The 22407-nt window shown below is 36.7% G+C and overlaps 2 protein-coding genes and 1 pseudogene across 2 annotated transcripts in view; all 3 read right to left on the bottom strand.

The window, feature by feature from the left end:
• LOC129422909 (uncharacterized) overlaps nucleotides 1-22407 on the bottom strand; it is a 176439-nt gene that overhangs the window by 67924 nt on the left and 86108 nt on the right. The window lies entirely within an intron of this gene.
• The window catches only part of LOC129422394 (uncharacterized), a 75300-nt pseudogene that overhangs the window by 27468 nt on the left and 25425 nt on the right, over nucleotides 1-22407 (bottom strand).
• On the bottom strand, nucleotides 312-22357 carry LOC141349209 (uncharacterized). The gene is made up of 3 exons (XM_073856525.1): nucleotides 16976-22357; nucleotides 15519-15741; nucleotides 312-4431 (listed from the first exon to the last, which is right to left on the bottom strand). Exons 2-3 carry the CDS (start codon nucleotides 15604-15606, stop codon nucleotides 2243-2245), a joined length of 2277 nt encoding a protein of 758 aa, XP_073712626.1. The 5' UTR covers nucleotides 15607-15741; nucleotides 16976-22357; the 3' UTR covers nucleotides 312-2242.

The following is a 22407-nucleotide window of genomic DNA, read 5'->3' as shown; positions in this document are numbered from 1 at the left end:
CTGAGTTAAAGCGGTTTTGTAAAGGGGAATGAGCAAAAATAGCTTCTGAACGATGCGCAGGTCTGATTCAGAACTACTAAAAGTGCTTGCTTGAAGTATTTGCTTCCAAATGAGACTAAACAAGCTGTTAAATCCAAGGGTTCACTTACATTTTCCTCCAGCACTATGAATGTTTAATGGGGGTTCTCAAAAAAGACACAAGAAACTAGAATTATTTGTGTGTTGTCACCTTATGCACATTGTGTTTGTCTATTGTTGTGACCTAGATGAGGATCAGATCACATTTTGTGGCAAATCACAGCAGAAAAACAGCTCCCTCCTAGGTGTTCACACACTTTTTTCTTGCCACTGTATATAAAATGCAAAACCTTGCTTGTTTTCCTATAAAAAAATGAATATACGGTTCAAACCACACGTACGCTGACTAATGCATTTATTACAAGATGAAATATGATATAAGACACAACCATTCATTTAAAAGTACAAAACTTTTGTACAACATGAAGTAAAAAAGGTTAAAGCAACACCAAAGAGTTTTTGCTCTTTGCTCCCCCTACAGGTTAGAAGCGTAATTGTTCATTACCACTGTCATAAATACTGAGGCATAGCTGGCTCTGATTGGATTGTAGGTCTGCCGTAAAGCAAGTTTTTGTAGTATTCACTCGGACTACAGGAACGCTACCCGATGGTTGGAAACTTCTTTAGTGCGGTTTTGGCCGATAGAGGGCTGCAAAGCGAATGTGAAAGTGCTGTTCACCCTGTTTAGAGTGGATGAACGACTGAAACTGTTTTGGAAGCGTTATTTTAAGGTAAAAAAACTCTTTGGTGTTGCTTTAAAGTACAAAGCAGTGATTCAGTGTTAAGATTCTATAGAAAATATATGTGATTTAAGTTATGAAACTTAACTTTAACATCAGGTAAAACGATAACAACAAATATCAGATTTCATATGAATAATAAAGAGAAATAAATTGACGACACCAAAAAATGCCAGTTAGATATATCCAAAGGGAATATTTCATGTTTGACCATCAGACACTGAAGGACAGAGCAGCTACACTGAGACAGCAGCACATTTCAGAAGGACTTGCAGAGATGAATCTGCCCTCTGCGGTGTACACAACACTGACCACCCGCTGATCAGCTTGAACTCACATATCCAAAATCATCAGAGGAAATGTTAATATATTATGCGCTCTCTTAACTGACCACAGATTTAAACTTTATTCATCTATATTCTCGACTAAATGGCTACATTTTATGACACAGAAAGAGTAATATTTCAAATATTGTGCCGGTTTTAAGCTCCGCTGCCGTTGACGTGAAATGCATTTTGGAAAACTTAGCTGTCGTAAGTCCACACAAGTCACCTCCTGATGCATCCTTGATAAAATGAGCAGATCAAGAATACATTGGGATGTTATGTGAACTTGACTTGATGTGTCTTTCGGTCTCATGGCCTTAAATTGCGAATGCTCTCTTAGACTACTGGGGCGGCAGTGGTTGAGTGGTTCATGTAGGTTGTCTACAAATCGAAAGGTTGGTGGTTCAATCCCCGGCTCCACCTGACCAAGTGTCGAGGTGCCCTTGAGCAAGACACCTAACCCCAGCTGCTCCCGACGAGCTGGATGGCGCCTTGCATGGCTGACACCTCCGTTGGTGTATGAATGTGTGAGTGAATGGGTGAATGTGAGGCAAAATTGTAAAGCGCTTTGGATTGCCATTGGTCTATGAAAGCGCTATATAAATGCAGTCCATTACCATTACGAGTCTTCAGCGAAGCCCGCACTGCAGTAGGCTTCACGCACTCTATCAACCCAGAAGTCCTTGTAGTAGAGAAATCAGACCAATTAGATGACGGAAGGGAGGAGTTCACACTGATGGGCATCTTCTATTCTATGATGCTCGAGTCTGTCCTAAAATATGACTCCAGTGCACCCTCTTGGACTCACGTCAATGTCCCTAAGATCTGCACTACATGATGTCATTTGGATGGGGCCATTAAGAAACGTCCTAAATCTTTTTTGCCGTACACCATTTGGGCTTTTGTGCACATGTAGACTTTTAGTAAGGATCCTCCAGACAGTTTTATTAATAAGACCTCAGTTGATTTCTAAACTTTGTTGCCATATCCACACTGTTGACACATGGGTTTCTATTGAGTGTGGATTCTCATGTGTTTGTTAAGGGCAGCTTTTGTTTTGAAACTCTTTTTACACTCATGGCATGTGAACGGTTTCTCTTAAGTGTGAGTTCTCAAATGTACAGTAAGTTGATATTTTGCCCTGAAACTCTTTTCACACTGTTGACACGCGTATGGTCTCTCTCCAGTGTGAATTCTTAGGTGTAAATTAAGGTAAATTTTTTTTATAAAACTCTTTCCACAGTGATGACAAGTGTAAGGTTTCTCTCCAGTGTGAGCTCTAATGTGTATCTTAAGTTGACTTTTATCTGGGAAACTCTTGTCACAATGCTGGCACGGATGTGACATTTCCCCCCTGTGAGTTTTCTTGTGCCGGCTAAGGCATGACTGATATATGAAACTCTTTCCACACTGTTGACATCTGTAAGGTTTTTCTCCAGTGTGACTCCTCATGTGAGTCTCAAGTCCACGTTCATCACTGAAACTCTTTCGACACTGAGGACATCTGTAAGGTTTCTCTCCTTTGTGAATTCTCATGTGTCTTATAAGGCTACATTTAGTTCTGAAACTCTTTTCACACTCATGGCATGTGAACGGTTTCTCTCCAGTGTGAATCCTTGTGTGTATCTTAAGGTTACTTTCAATAGAGAAACTCTTTCCACATTGTTGACAAATGTAAGGTTTCTCTCCGGTGTGAGACCTCATGTGTATCTTAAGGTTACTTGGAGCTGTAAAACTCTTTTCACAGTGATGGCATGGGTGTCTTTTCTTTTTATTGTGAATCCTCATGTGTGCGTTAAGGTTAACTTTTGTTCTGAAACTCTTTCCACACTGTTTACATGAGAATGGCTTCTCTCCAGTGTGAACCCTAATGTGTATCTTAAGTTGACTTTCATCTCTGAAACTCTTTCCACACTGAAGACAAGTGTAAAGTTTCTCTCCAGAATGAACTCTAATGTGTATCTTAAGTTGACTTTTATCTGGGAAACTCTTGTCACAATGCTGGCATGTATATAACATTTCCCCCCTGTGAGCTTTCTTGTGCCGGCTAAAGCCTGATTGAAAGGTGAAACTCTTTCCACACTGTTGACATCTGTAAGGTTTCTCTCCAGTGTGAATCCTCATGGGAGTCTCAAGTCCACGTTCATCACTGAAACTCTTTCCAGACTTAGGACATGCGTGAGGTTTCTCTCTTTTGTGAATTCTCATGTGTCTTATAAGGCAACTTTTAGTTCTGAAACTCTTTTCACACTCATGGCATGTGTACGGTTTCTCTCCAGTGTGAATCCTTGTGTGTATCTTAAGGTTACTTTCAATGGAGAAACTCTTTCCACATTGTTGACAAATGTAAGGTTTCTCTCCGGTGTGAGACCTCATGTGTATCTTAAGGTTACCTGGAGCTGTAAAACTCTTTTCACAGTGATGGCATGGGTGTCTTTTCTTTTCATTGTGAATCCTCATGTGTGCTTTAAGGTTAGGTTTTGTTCCGAAACTCTTTCCACACTGTTGACATGAGAATGGTTTCTCTCCAGTATGAACTCTAATGTGTATCTTAAGTTGACTTTTATCTGGGAAACTCTTGTCACAATGCTGGCATGCATATAACATTTCCCCCCTGTGAGCTTTCTTGTGCCGGCTAAAGCCTGATTGAAATGTGAAACTCTTTCCACACTGTTGACATCTGTAAGGTTTCTCTCCAGTGTGAATCCTCATGTGAGTCTCAAGTCCACGTTCATCACTGAAACTCTTTCCACACTGAGGACATGCGTGAGGTTTCTCTCCTTTGTGAATTCTCATGTGTGTTATAAGGCTACATTTAATTCTGAAACTCTTTTCACACTCATGGCATGTGAACGGTTTCTCTCCGGTGTGAATCCTTGTGTGTATCTTAAGGTTACTTTCAATAGAGAAACTCTTTCCACATTGTTGACAAGTGTAAGGTTTCTCTCCAGTGTGAGTCCTTATGTGTATCCTAAGTTCAGCTGCAGTTGTAAAACTCTTTCCACACTGATGGCATGGGTGTCTTTTCTTTTCGGTGTGAATCCTCATGTGTGTTTTAAGGTGAGCTTTTCTTCTAAAACTCTTTCCACACTGTTGACATGTGAAAGGTTTCTCCTCACTGTGAGTCCTCTTGTGATCTGCAGGGCGTTCATCTTCACTGAAACTATTTTCACACTTTATGTCTTCTGTCATCAGAGTTTCTTTCAGTGAAAAAATATGGTTTATTTTTACAATCTGATGTTTCTCATCCACTTCAGCTTGACTCTCCTCTTTCACTTCCATCATATCTAAAATGAAGACAGTAAATAGTTCATATTGATAAACCAGAGTGACAAAACACATTTGAGATTGTCATGTATCCATGTTATTTTTAATGTGAAGTATATTATGTCATTTCTATTGTCAATTTCTGCTCGTAATTTAACTCGTATGCTGTGTTCAAAATCCTATAACACTTCTGGTGTTTACAATATCACCAAACATTGGATTCTATCTTTTTAGGGGCCAAGCACCGAAGGTGCTGAGGCACCTATTGACATTGTCAGTATTATTATTATTCATCTTCTTCTTCCCCAATGGGAGTCTATGGCAGCTCTATGAACCGTACGTAGGAAAATTATGAGTTGTTGTGGTGGTCATAAATAGTCATGTGACCAAAAATTAAATGTTCAAATAGTTATAACTGGTGATCCATTTGATCTATGAAAATTCTACTTAGTACACGTGATTGCTCTACTCATGCTTATTGTTTTTAATGCCGTACAGTAAGACTCCACCCATTACAATAGCGGCCATTTTAAAATGTACAGTATTTGTTTATTCGCTACTCCTCCTTCAAATTTGGTTCAATTGATATGAGTATGGTATGTGAGCCGCACAGAAATGACTGAACAGAAGTTTTATTTTTATCTTTGTTCAAAAGTAATAAATGTGCAAACTTAACAAGGTTGAAGCAAAAATGCTTCTGAAGCTGTATCTCGGTCATTCTTTGATCAATCGAAATGACATTTGGTACACTTAATGTAGACCATGAACTGGGGGTCCATGCCTAATTTGGTGACATAAGATATGAAAAAAGGCTATTTTTGCCCATAACTACTGAAATGTTTGTCAGAAAATTATGATCTTGGTGTTTACGGATTCCTTGGCTCATACCGAATCTGTGTATTATGTCCGCCATTTTAAATTTTGTCATAAATTGTTATATCTTTTGAACTATTGGACATAATCGTGCAAAATTAGGTAGGGAGCTTCGGCATGATGTCCTGAAGGTACCTGGGAAGTCAGAGTACAGGGCCACCTAGGGGTTATAAACTATAACTGTTCTTATAGAACTGCTTATAACTTCAGAATACTTTGTCTGCTATACATTTTCTTTGTGAAATTGTATTCACTGGTTTCTGCCGATCGCAACAATACCTTGTTTGTCATTTTCCATCATTCTGTTCACAACAATACCTTTTCCATCATTCTGTTCGCAACAATACCTTGTTTGTCATTTTCCATCATTCTGTTCACGTGTAATTGCAAGGCATATGGTAAATGATTTTTTCGCTACTCCTTTTACAAATTTTGTTTATTTTATGCCAGGTTCTGCTCGTGTAATGTTTGGAGCAATCCGCACAGACTTAACTGAACAGATTTTTCTGCTGCCTGTCAAATTTTTGAGAAATACCTCTATAAAGCGTGCCGTGGCTGTCATGCTGTCCCTTTGTCATATTAAAAAGAATCTGACAAAATTTGCCCATGTTGTTCATTTTTGTACAAAATGTTCTTCACGAATTCACTGCCATTTAAGTTATCTGATTGCCCTACACTTTGTATTTCTGTTTATTTTTGCTTTGTTGTGTTATTTCTGCACTTTCAGTGATTGGCATATGTCATTGCTTGCAGCTTTGAAACCTCTTTTCCACAGCCCTTCAACCCAGGATTACTAAGTGGTGCATGTTGTTAGTACCATGCTTTCGGAACCTGAGGTCATGGGTTTGAAGCCCATGTGCAGTGTTATTTTGTCTTAACTTTTTTCTCACTTAAGTTTTGTGATTCTCATACTATACATTGTATTTCGGTTATTTGTGCTCTCCGTTGTCATTTTTGCACTTTTGGTAATTGCTGGATGTCAATGCTTATTGCTCTAAAGCTCTTTTCTATAGCTTGGACACACCAATTCAGCGGTTTAATCATTTACTCAGTGGTGCACGCAGTAAGTGCCATGCTTTGGGAACCTGAGGTCATGGGTTCGAATCCCAGGTGCAGTGGTATTTTGTCTTAACTTTTTTCTCACTTAAGTTTTGTGATTCTCATACTATACATTGTATTTCGGTTATTTGTGCTTTCCGTTGTCATTTCTGCACTTTTGGTAATTGCTGGATGTCGATGCTTATAGCTCTGAAAGCTCTTTTCTATAGCTTGGACACACCAACTCAATGGTTTAATTGTTTACTCAGTGGTGCACGCAGTAAGTGCCATGCTTTGGGAACCTTAGATCATCAGTTTGAATTCCAGCTCTTACTATTATTTATTGAGATTTCCTTTTGTGTTCACTTTACCACATTCTTCTTGACCTGTCTGGTTTTCCACATGTGTTATATTCTTGCCATCTTTGCTGTTGTCGCTCCGCACTGCAATGGTTCTGCTCTGCGTTTGCTTTGGGTTCGGGCTCTGTATTGCGCGCTTTCTGCGCTTTGCGCATTTGCTGTGTTGTGTGGTGTTTGCTGTGCTTTGGGTGCTCATTGCGCTGAAGGTGCTTGGACCCGCAATTGCTGCTTGCAGGTATATTTGTCAACTTGTTTTCATTTTTTAATTAATTAATCATAGGCCGAAATAATTTTAGCTTATGCACCTCAATATTTTAGTGAAAATAGCAAAATATGTAAAACATTTTCAGTGTTGATCACCATGGGTGTTGTTAGGCCATTTTTATGGGGCTTTAGCCACATTACTAAAAACAAATATTAAGAAAATATTAACCCTAATAAGTACCTTGGTCAATCTTACACCCAAGCCACTTTTCTTTAGTTAAAAACATGGTTCCCTCCAGATTATCTGTGAAGATGTAAAAAACTGGTCTTGATTTGGTCGTTCTAAAAAGGTGTAAAAATGTTACTTAAATAGCCCTTGTGGGTAAAAATGACCCCAATTAAAAAGGAATGGGAAATTGTAAAAAAAATCTATGTATCTAGAATAAATCTGAACATTTTAACACAGAAAGGTAAGTCTGATACTAGAGCACAAATGTAGGGCTGAAACGATTCATCGAGTTACTCGATTTACTCGATTCAAAAAATTCCTTGAGGCAAAAATTCTGCCTCGAAGCCTCGTTAAATTCCTATGACGCGCACTACACGCGCCGAGATCTGATTCACACGGACCGTTGTTCAATGTTCAGGAAGCACATCATAGCGCGTGGTACATTTTGAATTTAGTTGGCATGATGGCGGAGCGAATATGTCCATAAACGGCAGAGAGAGAATGTCTAAAGTTTGGGATCGTTACATAATCATTACATTCAGCATCTGAACCGAAAACATCCACTGCTGTTTCACCAAGCGTCGATGAAACAAGGTAACGTAGCTTCCGCTGATTTTAATCCCATTCTGTATTTGTAGCGATGTCGTTATGTGGTTTGACTAGATATGATGTTTAGCTTTGATGTTTTTAAGTAATAAACGTATTCACGTTCAATTGCAGGAGTATAGCTTAAAAAAGAACCCCTTCACACACACACGCATGCACTTTACAGGTGTGTGTACCAAAAAACGGCACAACAGTGCAATCATATATGGGCAACTTGTAATCTGACATATTTTGTTCAATAATAATAATCTTTGTCTTATTGGAGTTTAGCATAAGGAAGTTATTCTCTCTCACGCGAGTCAGACCGATCGCGTAATGCATCACATATGCTTAAACTTTTATGTAGCCACGCAACAATAATTTCAGCTGCATGCATTCACTGTATACAGCGGGACGTGATGTTGTGATTTTTCGAACGGATTCTTAACCTAAAATGCACCGCAATGCAAGTGATGCAAACCAGATGCAGCGTTCTATTGAAAAGGAATGTATGTATTTCTGCCGTACCAAAATGCAATGAAGCAGCTGAACGTCTGACTGGGGTGTCACTCTTCCTCACGCACAGCCCACGTGCGCGCGCACACACACAGGTTGTTACCATAGCAAATAGGCTCACCCCAGAAATGATATATTATATCAAAGAGTATAGAAGCCCAAGAGGCGAAACTCTGTTGTGTTATGGGTAACAGTCTGTAGATGGCGCTGCGGAGCCACGGCCGCCATTATGGACTGTAAGCTGCTGAAATCGTTAGCGCGCCTCACAACTGTGATGATGAGCAAGTGGTTAAAACGCAAGCAGTGTTCTGCAATAAATTGCAAAAATTATCAGTCCACCAGAAACTTGTTAATATTTTTGTGATATTCTATGTAAAAGATTAACTCTTAAGAAATGTTCATTTAGAATTTTATTTATTTATTTTTCCAAATCATATATATGGTGATGTTCACTCATTTCAAAATCAACATTTGAATAAATATCTTATTACTGTGTGTCTGCCTATATATTATTTCATGAATTTCTGTTATTCATATAACAAGGAAAATGCATAATATAACATAAATATTGATAGATTAAAGGTTTGCAGAAATTTTATCATTGTATCTTTGCAAACCGTAAGTGGTAGGCTAATGAAGCCGATTCGGTGGGGGACATACCCTTACGAAAAAGAATCTTATAGTATTTTTGGACAAAATAGTATAGTAATCTTATAAGAATACTATAGTAATTTGGGAAATACTATAGAAGTACGATAAGACTACTATAGAAATACTATAGCAGCTTTAAAATATTATAGAGGTTTTAGAACATCACAGAAGTATGTTATGTTCTGTAATACCTCTATAATATCCTAAAGCCGCTATAGTATTTCTATAGTAGTCTTATCGTACTTTTATAGTAATATTTTGTCCCAAAATACTATTTTCCTAAGGATAATTAGGCCATGCATAACCACGTTGTTTTCGTATTTAGATATGACGACCAGAAAAAAAATTTATGCCAAGTTTTTGTTATGTTAAATTGGTTCAGTGCCATTGACTCTCATTGTTTTTCGGCATTTTCCTTCAGTTTTCAGTCCATAATGGCGGCCGCGCCGTCACGTCATGGGGGCAACTGTTGCTATCGAGCGTTCTATTGAGTTTCGCCTCTTGGGCTTCTATACTCTTTGATTATATGTTAGTAGCCTAATGGTAAATGCTGCAGGTGTAGAAATGTACATAAACCAGATATTTACTTTGATGTCAGGGCTAGATTACAGCATGAAACCTGTTGTGCATATTAATAAATTCATGTGTTTAATTGTTGGCACTGGCACTTATAAACACTAAATGGGTAAAAATTTAAATAAATAGGCTTATTTTTTGGAGCCAAATACCTCCGTTTTTTTTTTTAGAAATAAAAGCCAAATGCTTGAACATTTTACAGCCACGTCATTTTCGTTATGCATTATTTGTTTTAGTTGTTTAAAAACACAGACAAAATTTTTATCCGATTACTCGATTAATCGATCGATTCAGTGCTAGATTAATCGATTACAAAAAGAATCGATAGCTGCAGCCCTACACAAATGCAACATAGAAAATCACACACACCCACAAACAATCAAAGGTATGACTGCTACAGAGATCATTTTTTACAGAATTTAGCAAAAAAACAGCCACAGATGCAAAACAATTTAAACGAAAAACAATTTAAAAAAAAATAGATCATAATTTATGTAAATTTTTCATAAAAGGTATGAAAAGTACTTTAGATCTCCCAAAACACAGCATTAATGTATAGATGAGAAGTAAACAAAAAAGAAATGATTTCTATTATTAAAAATGTATATATTTTGTAATCACCCTTTTAATCTATGGGGTAATTTTTACCCCCGCAGAACTATAACGTATACAGGAAAAGTATACAGGAAAATATAGGGGCTTATGAGTGTTAATGTACGTTGCAAATTTTACATAATGATTTCATCGTAGGCTGGATGAAGGTGCTTACTCATCTTGTAAATATACTTATGCCACAATAATTAAGCCAGTCTGGAACCAAGCATTTCATGCAAACGGCCCCTACGCTAATAGGATTTTGTTTCTCTTTACCTGTCTCGTCCTCAACTAACAGGCCCAGTTCCTGCTGCTTTGAAGGTCATCACAACGATGTCTCTGCTGCCTCCAGTTTAATCTACCAATATATACATGCCGTTTACATGTCACATCTAAAACGCGATATAAACGCTATATATACACACACACATATATATATACACACACACATACATACATATATATATATATATATATATACTCCCTGAATAAAGTCTTGTCACTTATCTATTTTGTAGAAACACCTGCTATTAACCTGACTTTTAATTAATCAATTGGTGTTAGAAATAGCTCATATAAAGAGCTAAAACCCTCCCAAATGATGTTTAATGCACTGAAATGAATTAGTTTCACTGAAAAAAATGTATCATTTAATCAAGACAGAAAGGTCAAATTTTGGCAAGACAAAAGTTTTGTCGCCTATACAGAAATCGAACAAATTTACTGCAAATACAAAAATATGTCAGCAAATTAAGTAGTAGTGCTGTGAGAATGAAACTTAATATCTTGTATGACTTCCATGAGCTTGAAGGACTGCATCCATGCAATTTGGCAAGGATTCATACAATGTATTGATGAAGTCATCAGGAATAGCAAAGAAAGCAGTCTTGCCTCCCAGAGTTCATCAATATTCTTTGGTTTTGTTTTCCATGCTTCCTCTTTCATCCTACACCACATATGCTCAATGATGTTCATGTCTGGTGACTGGGCTGGCCAATCCTGGAGCATCTTAAATTTCTTCGCCTTGAGGAACTTTGATGTGGAAATGTATGCGATGGAGTACCATCCTGCTGCAGAATTTGGCCTCTTTTATGGTTGGGAATATAAAAGGGTGGCTAAGATTTCTTGGTATTTTAGACTATTGATGTTGTCTTCCACCCTGCAGATCTCTTGCACACCCCCATACTGGATGTTTCCAGACCATGATTTTTCTGCCACCAAACTTCACTGTTTTTTGGGTGAGTCTTGAATCCATGTGGTCTTCAGTAGATCTCCTGCAATATTTGAGGCGACTGTGGTGTAATTCAACAGAAGATTGATCTGAAAAATCAACCATCTGCTTTTCCAGCGTCCATCCTTTTAGCAGGCTGTGGGCCTTGGCAAATGCCACACAGTTTTTTGCCAAATAGTATTTTGTTTAGTGCTGGCTATGACCATGGAGGTCATTTCGAGACAAAATCCAACAATCTTTTCTGGTTGACACAGGGACTTCAGGTGATCAGGTCTTGTTGAGCTCTGCTGCAGTGGAAAATGGGCTGGCCTTGGATTTTTGAGCCAACAAACGGTCCTCTCGAGCAGCTGTTTTTTTTTTGCGGGGTCTGCCTGACCTGGGCTTGTCAAAAAACATCTCCAGTCTCTTCAAATCTTTTTTCTATCCTTTGTAGTTGACGCTGAGACAACTTGAAGGTGTCTGCCACATCAGCAGTGGATCTGGTCTTTAGCCTCTTGATAATCAAAATTTTAGTCTCAGGGTGAATCTTAATTGCAGAGGTCTAGTTGCAGTTGATGTGAAGGTCTAGTGTACTGGGGTTCTTTTTATACACACCTGAGACCTAATTGATCCATTATTAGTCACAGATGAAGCTTATATGACAAGGCGACAGCACTTATGTCTTTGCAAAAATTGACTCAATGGGCTTTACCAAGCTGTGAATATCAGAATACTTTTTGACAGTTTCATTTTGCACTGAAACATTATTACAAAAGCTGTTGGGATTAAAATTAGCCATTTCCAATTAAACAATTGTGAAAAGCACTATATAAATAAAACAGAATTTAATCTTTCTTTGGACTGAATAAAGTCTATATCTTTTTGTCTTTGTATCGTTTTACAACAAAACTCAACACCATGTTTTTATTCTTGAAGTGATTTTTTTAGTCTATCCACCTTTTTTTGTACATAAATGTAGGCGCCGCCATCTTTGAACTAATGATAGTCTATTGTTTCACAAGTGTGCCGTTTTGACTGGCTTTTTAATGTTTATTATGAAATCCAGAAAGAAAGATATAATTTATGCAATTATGGGTTGCCATAATAGCTAATACAAATGCAGTAATTCTATAAAAAACATCTGTTTTAACCATAATCCATGCGCAAGAACTGAATGTGTATGTGGCGCACATGCACTCATGATCTGTATTTACAAATCCATCCAGTAAAACATTTCATAGAAACTACCAACAATAAATAAAATAATTGTTTAAAAACAACTCATATTACGCTGATAAAAAATATGCTGGTTTATTTATTCTGTTACTATATATTATTACAAAAATGTGATTATAATACAGAATATATACGACATAATCTACTTAGTTAATGTTTACAATAGTAATGTGTTTGCCCGTACTTTTGTTATGTTTTAAATGAAAACGCTAATAATTTAAAAATAAGCAAAGAATTTCATCAGCTCATGTCTCATCTAGTGCGTAAAAAGCGATGTAATAATATTTTCATAGAACTAAAACAATACTCAATACATGTAGTAGTTTAATATGTTTATTATAGTTTGTTCAAATAACTTACAATGTGTTGAATGAGGAAGACGCTGCTGACTGTCAGACCGCGCAAAGCTCGCTGTGTCGCCATAAAAACTCAAACAACTCCATAAAAAATTGCAGTTTAAACCAGAGGGGTAAGTTGTGACATTTTAAACCAACCCCTGAAAAGTTTACACAAAGTCTTGGTAAATTCCATGTACAAACACTCGACTGACTTTTCCATTGTAAAGATACTGGTATGTCTCTGTGCTTTAATATTTACGTATTGAAGACCCGTCACCTCCGATCAACAATACGAAATGATTGAATATCTCTTCATATATGAAGCCACTTCTTAATTTCATCCTCACACTGGTTCATACATGGCAGGTCTAAGTTAGTAAACATTATGGGCCCTATTTTAACGATCTAAGCGCATTGTCTAAAGGGCACAGCGCAACGTCTAAATGGGCGTGTCCGAATTCACTTTTGCTAATTTAACGACGGGAAAAATGGTTTGTGCGCCGAGCGCATGGTCGAAAAGGGTAGGTCCTATTATAATGGGAGTATTTCGGGCGTAACGTGCAATAAACCAATGAGAGTCTCAGCTCTCATCCCCTTTAAAAGCCAGTTGCGCTGGCGCTATGTCTAATCCCTATTTAGATGACGGACTTTGTAAACTGAAAAACTAAGCGGAGGAAGAAGATCCCCAGTTTAAGATTAATGTTAAATAATTGTGTTGTTTTTCACTTGTTTTAAAATTGTTATTTTTTCATTAAAACCTTTAAAAATCGCTTTCTTTTAGTCATGGAAGTAAAAAAGCAGGCTTTTAATTGCTTTAACTGTATGGCTATCCAATATCATCAAAAAATAATTTACACGTATGTAAGATAAGGTTTGTACACTAAAAATACTTTATTTGTAACAAACAAGAGATAAAGAATTTACAAACGGCCCTCCACAAGGTTCAGCACCTGGACAGCGTCAGTTTTTCTTAAGCATTACTTAAAAATGTTTTTCATCTCACTATATCCACAGGTACAGAGTCATCATATACAATAAATCCGTGAGGTAGCATAAAAAAAAAACATTTAAAAAACAGATGCATTTGTTTAAAGCAAAGCATTTATTTACTTACCAGGCTGCAGGTGAAGCTGCTCTTTGCGCCTTCTAACGTCTCATAATTAGTCCTCATTTATGTCCAAGAGACTCAATAATAATCTTTTACATTCAATCCTTTAATCTTTCGAATTTAAAAACGTTTTAGTGCTGCTGCGCATTCACGTAATATGTGAAAATTATAATTGCGCAGGGTGGAAACTAGCAAAAGACACTTGCGTCGCGCATTGCGCTGCATTGCGCCGGGTGTAAGATAGAGCCCTAACTGTTTAAATCTGGTTTTATGCATGCTCCCACAACACTGTTTTCTACCGGCTGGCTATTGAAACGGACGTCTCACACAAAAACAGGAAATAAGTCACATCACTTACTTCCGCGTTTGAAAACAAAGGTGGATAATGAGGAGATTAACTGTGTTGGACTGGACTGCAGCCTTGAACTGAGAAAAGATGACGTGCACCGAGCTAAATGATAATGTTTGCGTCTTTTTGGTTTACGGACAAATAAACACTTCTCAAAATAGCTGTATTTGTGAGAATAATAGTTTACTACAGTTAAAACAAAAAAAGCATGTTTACTGTAGTGAAATCATGGTTTTGCTAATAGTAATTAATACACCAAAAACATGGTTACTACACTTTTACCACAAAAAAATTATTATTTATAATTTATTTTTAAGTTTATTTTCGTAAGGGTTATAGTAGACCTACCTGTTGAAGTCATGAGATTCATGTATGCTTTTTTGTTCTTTCATCGACCACGTAAAGTATCCGAGGCATTTCTCTTCTTGTCGTACAATTACAATAAAAAAACTACCTAGGGACGAGCACGTACAACGGCCTTACATAAGCATATCACCAGAATGATTGACAACTAGGAGGACGGTCATTGATTATCCAGCCGGAAAAATATACCTTTAACTATGAAGTGTGCCTTACATTTCTTTTATTCTGTACACTATGGCACAGAGTCATTATCAAATCTAAGTCGTTAAACCAAAATGACATCAACTTTGTGTGAACTCATGTAAATGAAGCATGCATCTAATGCATTTACTGAACGTATTCACATGAATGACAATAGCCTATTTCATGTGCCTTGTTAATGGGTGCTTTGCATTTAAAACAGACAGTGCATCTTTTAGGGCACACAATGTGCATTCTCTTCCTTTTCTCTTTTCTGTCGGAGACATTAGAAGACCCTGATTATAAACTATTTTCTGTAGGTCGGTCATTTACGACCAGAAACACCTCAAGTGCAAAAAAGTGGAGAGTCTTTTTGAACAAAGTCTATACATTTCAATCAATGCAATAACATTAACTACTATTTTGGGGTTTAAAAAAATGATCTCTATAATGACGTGAACACAACATGAGGTTTAAGTCTAGTAGAGCATTGCATGGAGATCACAGTCATTCGATCCATTGAAAGTTTCTTTGGATAAAACTCTTTACCTGATGTTTCAATCTAATTCTACTGAATCTATTATAGATGCAGAAAGTTATCATCTCATGGATTTTAGTTTATTTTCCCCTCATGTTTCTCAATGTTTTATGATTATTTCTCAACCATCAAAGATGAAGATTGAAAAATAGCCACCAACCTATTTGTTCCTCAACATCTTCTTCCTTTATTCTGCATGTTTGTGGATCTGTCATCTTCTCAAGCTCCTCTTTCACCAGCATCAACATTATGTCATGAAGATTTCAGTTGTCACACATGGAGTGATTTCTCTGTGTGTTTGACTCCAGCATTTATTGGTGGATTGTTGTAGGAGGAGCTTCACTGAAGATCTCAATCACTTTCACTTTTTTTATGGGTGTGAACTAGAAATGAAAGAAGAGAGATTAAAACATTTAATGTCAGTAAAACATTCATCATCTGTTTCACTTTTTTAGTTTACCTCAGAGGTCCCATTCTTTCTGTGTTTTTGAAGCTTTGATTGTGTTGACAGTGGGCAATATAACATGTGTTCATGTTTCACATGTAAAAAACTTGGTATTTTTCACATAACTTACTTATCACTACTTTCACTGTCCTAAAAACAGGCTGATGTCTTCCTTGTTCTATGAAGTCCCTCCATTTAGAAATACGTATCGAGTTGTGATTGTTTAGCTTGTTTGGTGTGTTGTTGTGATTTGATAGCAGCTTAGCTTAGCAGAGCCGTATGAAGCATATCTTTTCTGAATTAATGACAAAATCATTACAAATTGTTAGGAGAATGCTATAAATAGTTAAGAGGTGAAATAATATTATATGCATATAAAAATATATATCCATAATCAGGGGCGCCACTAGCAATTCTGGGCCTTATGAAAGAATATGAGGTTGATTCCCTTACAACTTCTATTTCACACCAAAAATACAAGCCAACCTAGCTATCGAAAATATTTTGTCTGCAATTTAATAATACAGACCTATTACATGTTCTATTGTTTTTGACCACTATAATCAGTGTTTAGTCAGAGACCTATAAGATGATTTATTATGCAAATGTTAATTCAATAGAAAAAAACGTACAGTAATCAAATATTCAAAGAAAATGCAATATTCTTAAACAAAGATTAAACATACATGATACGATTTGTATGAACCTTAATCTAGTTTCATACACTGGATAGACCTTGCCTATGAAAACCCAGCTGAAGTATTTATTTGTGGTTTATTGTTTTCTACATAATACATAAAATAAAGAACATTCGGTGACATCTTTAATATTGACTGAGTAGGTTCATGTCAGCAATTGAAATCATAGTGAAATAAATGTTTGAAATCAAACTGTGATGCTGTTTATCCCACATTTAGATTTGAGACTTTATTCTGGTTTTCACAGAAAGACTTTTTTCTGGTTTTCTCACATGTGTAGAAATCCGCTAACGTTAGCAATATTTACTAACAGGAGAATGTAAGCAAGTGGTTACAAATCTGGAAAAAAATAATATCCTTCTTCTCATTTCATCGGTGATAAACGAAACCTATTGAATTGATTGTTAGCAGTCGGCATTAAATGACGCAAACATTAAAATGAAGCTCCGTGAATAAATTATTAGTTAACGTTACCTTTTTTAAAGCAATTTGTAGGTCAGACCGTTTTCTCTTTCTGGCCTCTGTAGTCTCGTTTAGTTTCTGATTTTCAGACCTTTCTCTCTCATTTTACCATCTCACTCAGTGATTGACTGAAGCTTTGTTTATAAGTTAAGTTACCGTTGATTTTCTTACCACGAGAATATCCTCCGCTGATCGCGCATGCGTCTAAACGGACGTCTTTTTCTCTTTTACCGGCGGTTGGCATTCAGCTTATTGGAGCATTACCGCCCCCTCTGTTCCGGAGTGTGGACCTGATAGGTGATACATTTGTACACTTACCTTAAGTTGTCCTGTAATATCCTGGAACTTAGGTGATCTGAAAAAGAGAGAAGAGGAATTTTGTTATTCTTTTCTTTGTACAATATAGCAACAAACCAATTATTCTGTTTATTTTTGTTTGTTATTTTCTTATTTTTTGTGTAATGAAATGTGGATACAATACTAAAATCTGAGAATATAATACATTCTATCTTCAGTTGAACTTAAGTGTGTGAGTGATTCATTGTTGTTGGAAGCTCCTGGGCTCAGTAGTCGAATCTGATCTTCTGAAAGAGCTGGTCCATAGCTCAGACCTGTTGTGTCTGTAGGAACTAGAAGAAGGGTTACAAAGGTCTACTCTGATTTCCCCCAAAAGTGGGCGTGAAACTGTTCAGAGACATTCTATGACGTTGCGCCGGTTGTGCGTATTTGCTCAGCACCACGAGAAGATCCTCCACTGATCGCGCATGCATATAAATGGACGTGCATCTAGTCTTCAGACTACGAAAGAGTATAGAAGCACAAGAGGGGAAACTCAATAGAATGTTCCATTGCAACACCAGCGCCCAGCAGCAGCCCCACAAATCCGCCATTTTGGAATGAAAGCGACTCGGGAGACAACTAGAAGTATGGCAATATCAGCTACTTTGTAGATTAAAAGATAAAATTCAAACTGAATGATGATAACACAGAATAACATACAATCAGACCAGTGATCATTAATCCCTTTTGACAGCTTATTTTCAGATATTTAGACAAGTCTTCCACTTTTATATAGGCAAATTTTACATACATAGCGACATAAACTCATCCACACATAATATTTTGGCTCCATATACATACACATATACACACATATACATCTGAATTGCTCGAAATGGATTAAGTAAAAAAAACACTGCCAACTGTCCATAAGTGGCAATTATAGGCAGAACAGAACAATGCATCATGTTCTATAAGATTATCATGTTTGTAGCGGGATCCAGGGGATTCATATGTACAAAATATTTCATACCTAGTGGAGTTGGTAACTAATAATAGTAGTAAATGTGTAAAGTAGCATAAAATAGAATTACATAATAAAGCAAGAAAAAACTACCTCAAATTTGTATCTATTTAATGATTGGATTCCACAGCTGATAACAACAACAAATCAACACATACATACAAGACAATACAGCGTTTCGTGTAGGTGTAGCAAGTGAACAAAATTTTAATTTAAGAAACTTACTATTGCGCTTTTGATTTGGCTGTGAGATTCGCTGAGAATGAATTGGCTGTGAGAATTTTCATTCCAAAATGGCGGCCGCGCTACTGAAGCGCCACTTAGTGACTGATGCCAAAAACGAATGAGAGTTTCCTCTCTTGTGCTTCTATACTCTTTGAGACTACGAAAGACTGGACCAAACCATGCAACGAATGGGGGGGGGCCTTGGGCTTTAGTATAAATGCAGAAAAGCCATAACTTTGTTTGGTAACTCTTTGGTAGGTACATTTTTATAATATCAATGATAGCCTACTACAATTATTGTAAGGTCGTTACTGTTACGTTCTCGGAACCTAAAGGGAACGTTCTATTTATGTTTAGAAAACTTTCCTGGCTAACCAGCAAGGAACATTCCCAGAAGGTTCTCCTAACCTCTACATTCTGACGCATAAATAATCAATCAACAAACCATTTTTTCTACATTGTTTATTGTTCTTAATACATAAGAATTTGATAAACCATAAATTTTATTATAAATATAAAACAAATATAAATCAAATATAAATATAAATCACATGATATCTGACATAAAACATGAACATTAATAACATTTTTACACTGTTTACGAAACAATAATTTATTTTACAAATGGTTTAAGGCATAACAGAATTGTGTGATATTCAGTCCAAATTCACAGCACTAAAACTAAAATTAGATTTACACGTTCCCCATCAAAAATACAACATCAACCATTTCTTTATAACTTCAACAGACTGTCTATACGGGAATATTTTAAAAACAAGGTTATGCTCCCAAATTCTAAAAGGGGGAAATACATTGCAAAGGCCAGTAAAAACAAGCAACATACTGTAAGCAGTAAAGTTTTTATTTCAAATATATTCATAAATAAAAACTTAATGTATGAAGCAGGGAAATAAATGATCAAAACAAAAGATTTATTGACTGCAATATTTATGTGGATGACGTGATCAGACTAGTGTTTGATGAGGTCTGATCAGGAAACTCCAAGTGTATCTGGAGAACAACACACGACAGGATGATAACCTTATAGTGTCGTCTTTGATAGCACCAGCTGACAAAGCTTTGATATGCCATCTTTATAGATAGCTGTAATCTGTAAAAAGTGAATTGATCAATTTTTGAGAGAAGAACACAATGCGGTTATTAAAGTATGCTTATTTGTATATTGTTTAACATTTAAATATATATTTGTAATAAATAAAAAAGCTTTTGACTGAGTACTATATTTTCTTTAAAGGGGACAGAGAATGTAAAACCATTTTTACCTTGTCTTTGTTGAATAATGGTAGTCTACCCACATTCACAAACATACAAAAAGTGCTAAACATGCTAAACATCTCAGTCTCATAGAAATTCCTCTTTTAGAAATGTCAGCCAGATAACAGCCCAATCTGAAAAACTGATGCTTATGACATCACAGGCATCTAACTGCCCCTCCACTTTAAAATAATTGGCTACATTTTTTGAGTGGCAGCAAAGTCAGCCAATCAATAATGAGATTGCAAGTTAAGTCAGTAGGGGGAGCCAAATAGGTGCAAAACCACTTGTTTAAAATCACCCACCCTAATAGAGCTATCTGAGAGAGGTTTTTAGGAAGCTTCTAAGGCATTACAGACCCAAACACATTGTTTTTTGTCTACATGTCACATCAAAGAACAAGGATAAATACTCCGTTCAACCATTCTATGTCACCTTTAAGTTACATCTTTTGTTCTTTTGGGTGCTTTGTTACTATAATGCTACTTTAGTGTTATTAATTAAAAATTTTAATAAAACTTATAAACACTTACTCTAGTGTCCTGCGCATCAAAGGCCCATAGTCTGTACTATAAATGTTCTGTGTACTATAAATTGTCTGATGATGAATCACGCAGTTAAGAGGCCCTGGAATCTGTTGCATTCTCCTTAAAACATTATAAGTAATAACATAGCACTTATAAGTAAGCCGTGTTTCACAATAAAGTTTAACATACTGCCCTACAAAGACTAAGTGCAGTAACTACGCAAACACTGAAACTGAGAAAAATGCCCTTAAAGTTTTTTACACCAGCCAGTCAAACATGTTACTGCAATTTTGGCACACATGTTTCTCTGAAATGGGACAAAATTTAAACCAACAGACTTTGTCACAAGACACAACAGATCTCACAAAGTCCATTTTAACCCTTAACTCAATTTTGACCAAATGCGTAGTTATTGCACTTTGGCTTTGTAGGGCAGCATAGTGAAATAATGTAGAACTAACAAATGAAATAGTTTCTATGATCATATTAATGAATATTTTCTATGTGCTACATTTGGTGTTTCCATAGAGTTATTGATATAACTACATTTTGGATGTCTTTGCAACACATTTTTGTCTTCGTTTAGCATTCTGGCAGAGTAAAAGACACCTAAAGAAGTTAAATCCAATCGCAATTATTGACAGACATCTTTTATACCGTAACGGCCGTCTGAACTCTCTGGATCGAGCTCAAAGTGGTAAGGCAGTACAGACACCATCGTTTATAGAGAAATATAACTGCTTGTTTACGTTCATTATATATATAAAATGCAAAAACCTTGCTTTTGAATATACGGTTCAGGCAACACGTACTCTGATCAATGCATTTATTACAAAATGAAATATGATCTAAGACACAACCATTCATTTTAAAGTACAAAACTTTTGTACAACATGAAGTAAAAAAGGTTAAAGTACAAAGGCAGTAATTCAGTGTTAAGATTCTATAGAAAATATATGTGATTTAAGTTATGAAACTTAACTTTAACATCAGTTAAAACGATAATAACAAATAACAGACTTCATATGAATAATAAAGAGAAATAAATTGATGAGACCAAAAAATGCCAGTTAGATATATCCAAAGAGAATATTTCATGTTTGACCATCAGAGACTGAAGCGCAGAGCAGCTGCAATGAGACGGCAGCAAATTTCAGAAAGACTTGCAGAGATAAATCTGCCCTCGGCGGTGTACACGACACTGACTGCCCGCTGATCAACTTGAACTCACATATCCAAAATCATCAGAGGAAATGTTAATATAGGCGCTATCTTTACTAACTGACCACAGATTTAAAGTTTATTCATCTATATTCTCGACTAAACGGCTACATTTTATGACACAGAAAGAGTAATATTTTGAATATTGTGCCAGTTTTAAGCTCCACTGCCGTTGACGTGAAATGCATTCTGGGAAACTTGCCTGTCATAAGTCCACACAAGTCACCTTCTGATGTATCCTTAATAAAATCTGTGGATCAAGAATACATCCGGGATGTTATGTGAACTTGACTTGATGTGAACTTAGAATTAGAGCAGTACTTGGGCCACGACTGATGACGTTTCACAAGTACAGACAAGAACGCATATTTGTCCCAAATGGCGCACTTTTTGTGGACTTTCGGTCTCATGGCCTTAAATTGCAAATGCTCTTCCACACTGTAGACTACGAGTCTTCGGCAAAGCCAGTACTGCAGCAGGGTTCGCGCACTCTACCAACCCAGAAGTCCTTGCAGAAGAGAAATCAGACCAATCAGATGACGGAAGGGAGAAGTTCACACTGATGGGCATCTTCTATTCTATGACGCTCGAGTCTGTCCCAAAATATGACTCCGGTGCACCCCCTGTTGGACTTCAAAGTGTGGAATCTTAGAAGGTCAACAAGTCCGGAGTGTGCCATTTGGACAGGGCCATTAAGAAATGGCCTGAATCTTTTTTCCGTACACCATTTTGGGCTTTTGTGCACATGTAGACTTTTAGTAAGGATCCTCCAGACAGTTTTATTAATAAGACCTCAGCTGATTTCTAAACGTTGTTGCCATATCCACACTGTTGACACATGAATGGTTTCTATTGAGTGTGAAATCTTGCGTGTCTTTTAAGGGCAGCTTTTG

The sequence above is a fragment of the Misgurnus anguillicaudatus genome, chromosome 19 (genome assembly GCF_027580225.2).
Source record: "Misgurnus anguillicaudatus chromosome 19, ASM2758022v2, whole genome shotgun sequence".
In the NCBI taxonomy this organism is placed as follows: Eukaryota; Metazoa; Chordata; class Actinopteri; order Cypriniformes; family Cobitidae; genus Misgurnus; species Misgurnus anguillicaudatus.
The sequence above is the reverse complement of the archived record's forward strand: the minus strand, read 5'-3'. Positions and strand labels throughout refer to the sequence as shown.

Bases quoted from the DNA above. Each gene is read 5' to 3' on its own strand.
- LOC141349209 (XM_073856525.1), bottom strand. From the start codon at position 15,606: ATGTTGATGCTGGTGAAAGAGGAGCTTGAGAAGATGACAGATCCACAA. The intron at 4,432-15,518 runs GTTGGTGGCTAT...TCTTCATTTTAG, and splicing joins AGATGTTGAGGAACAAATAG to ATATGATGGAAGTGAAAGAG.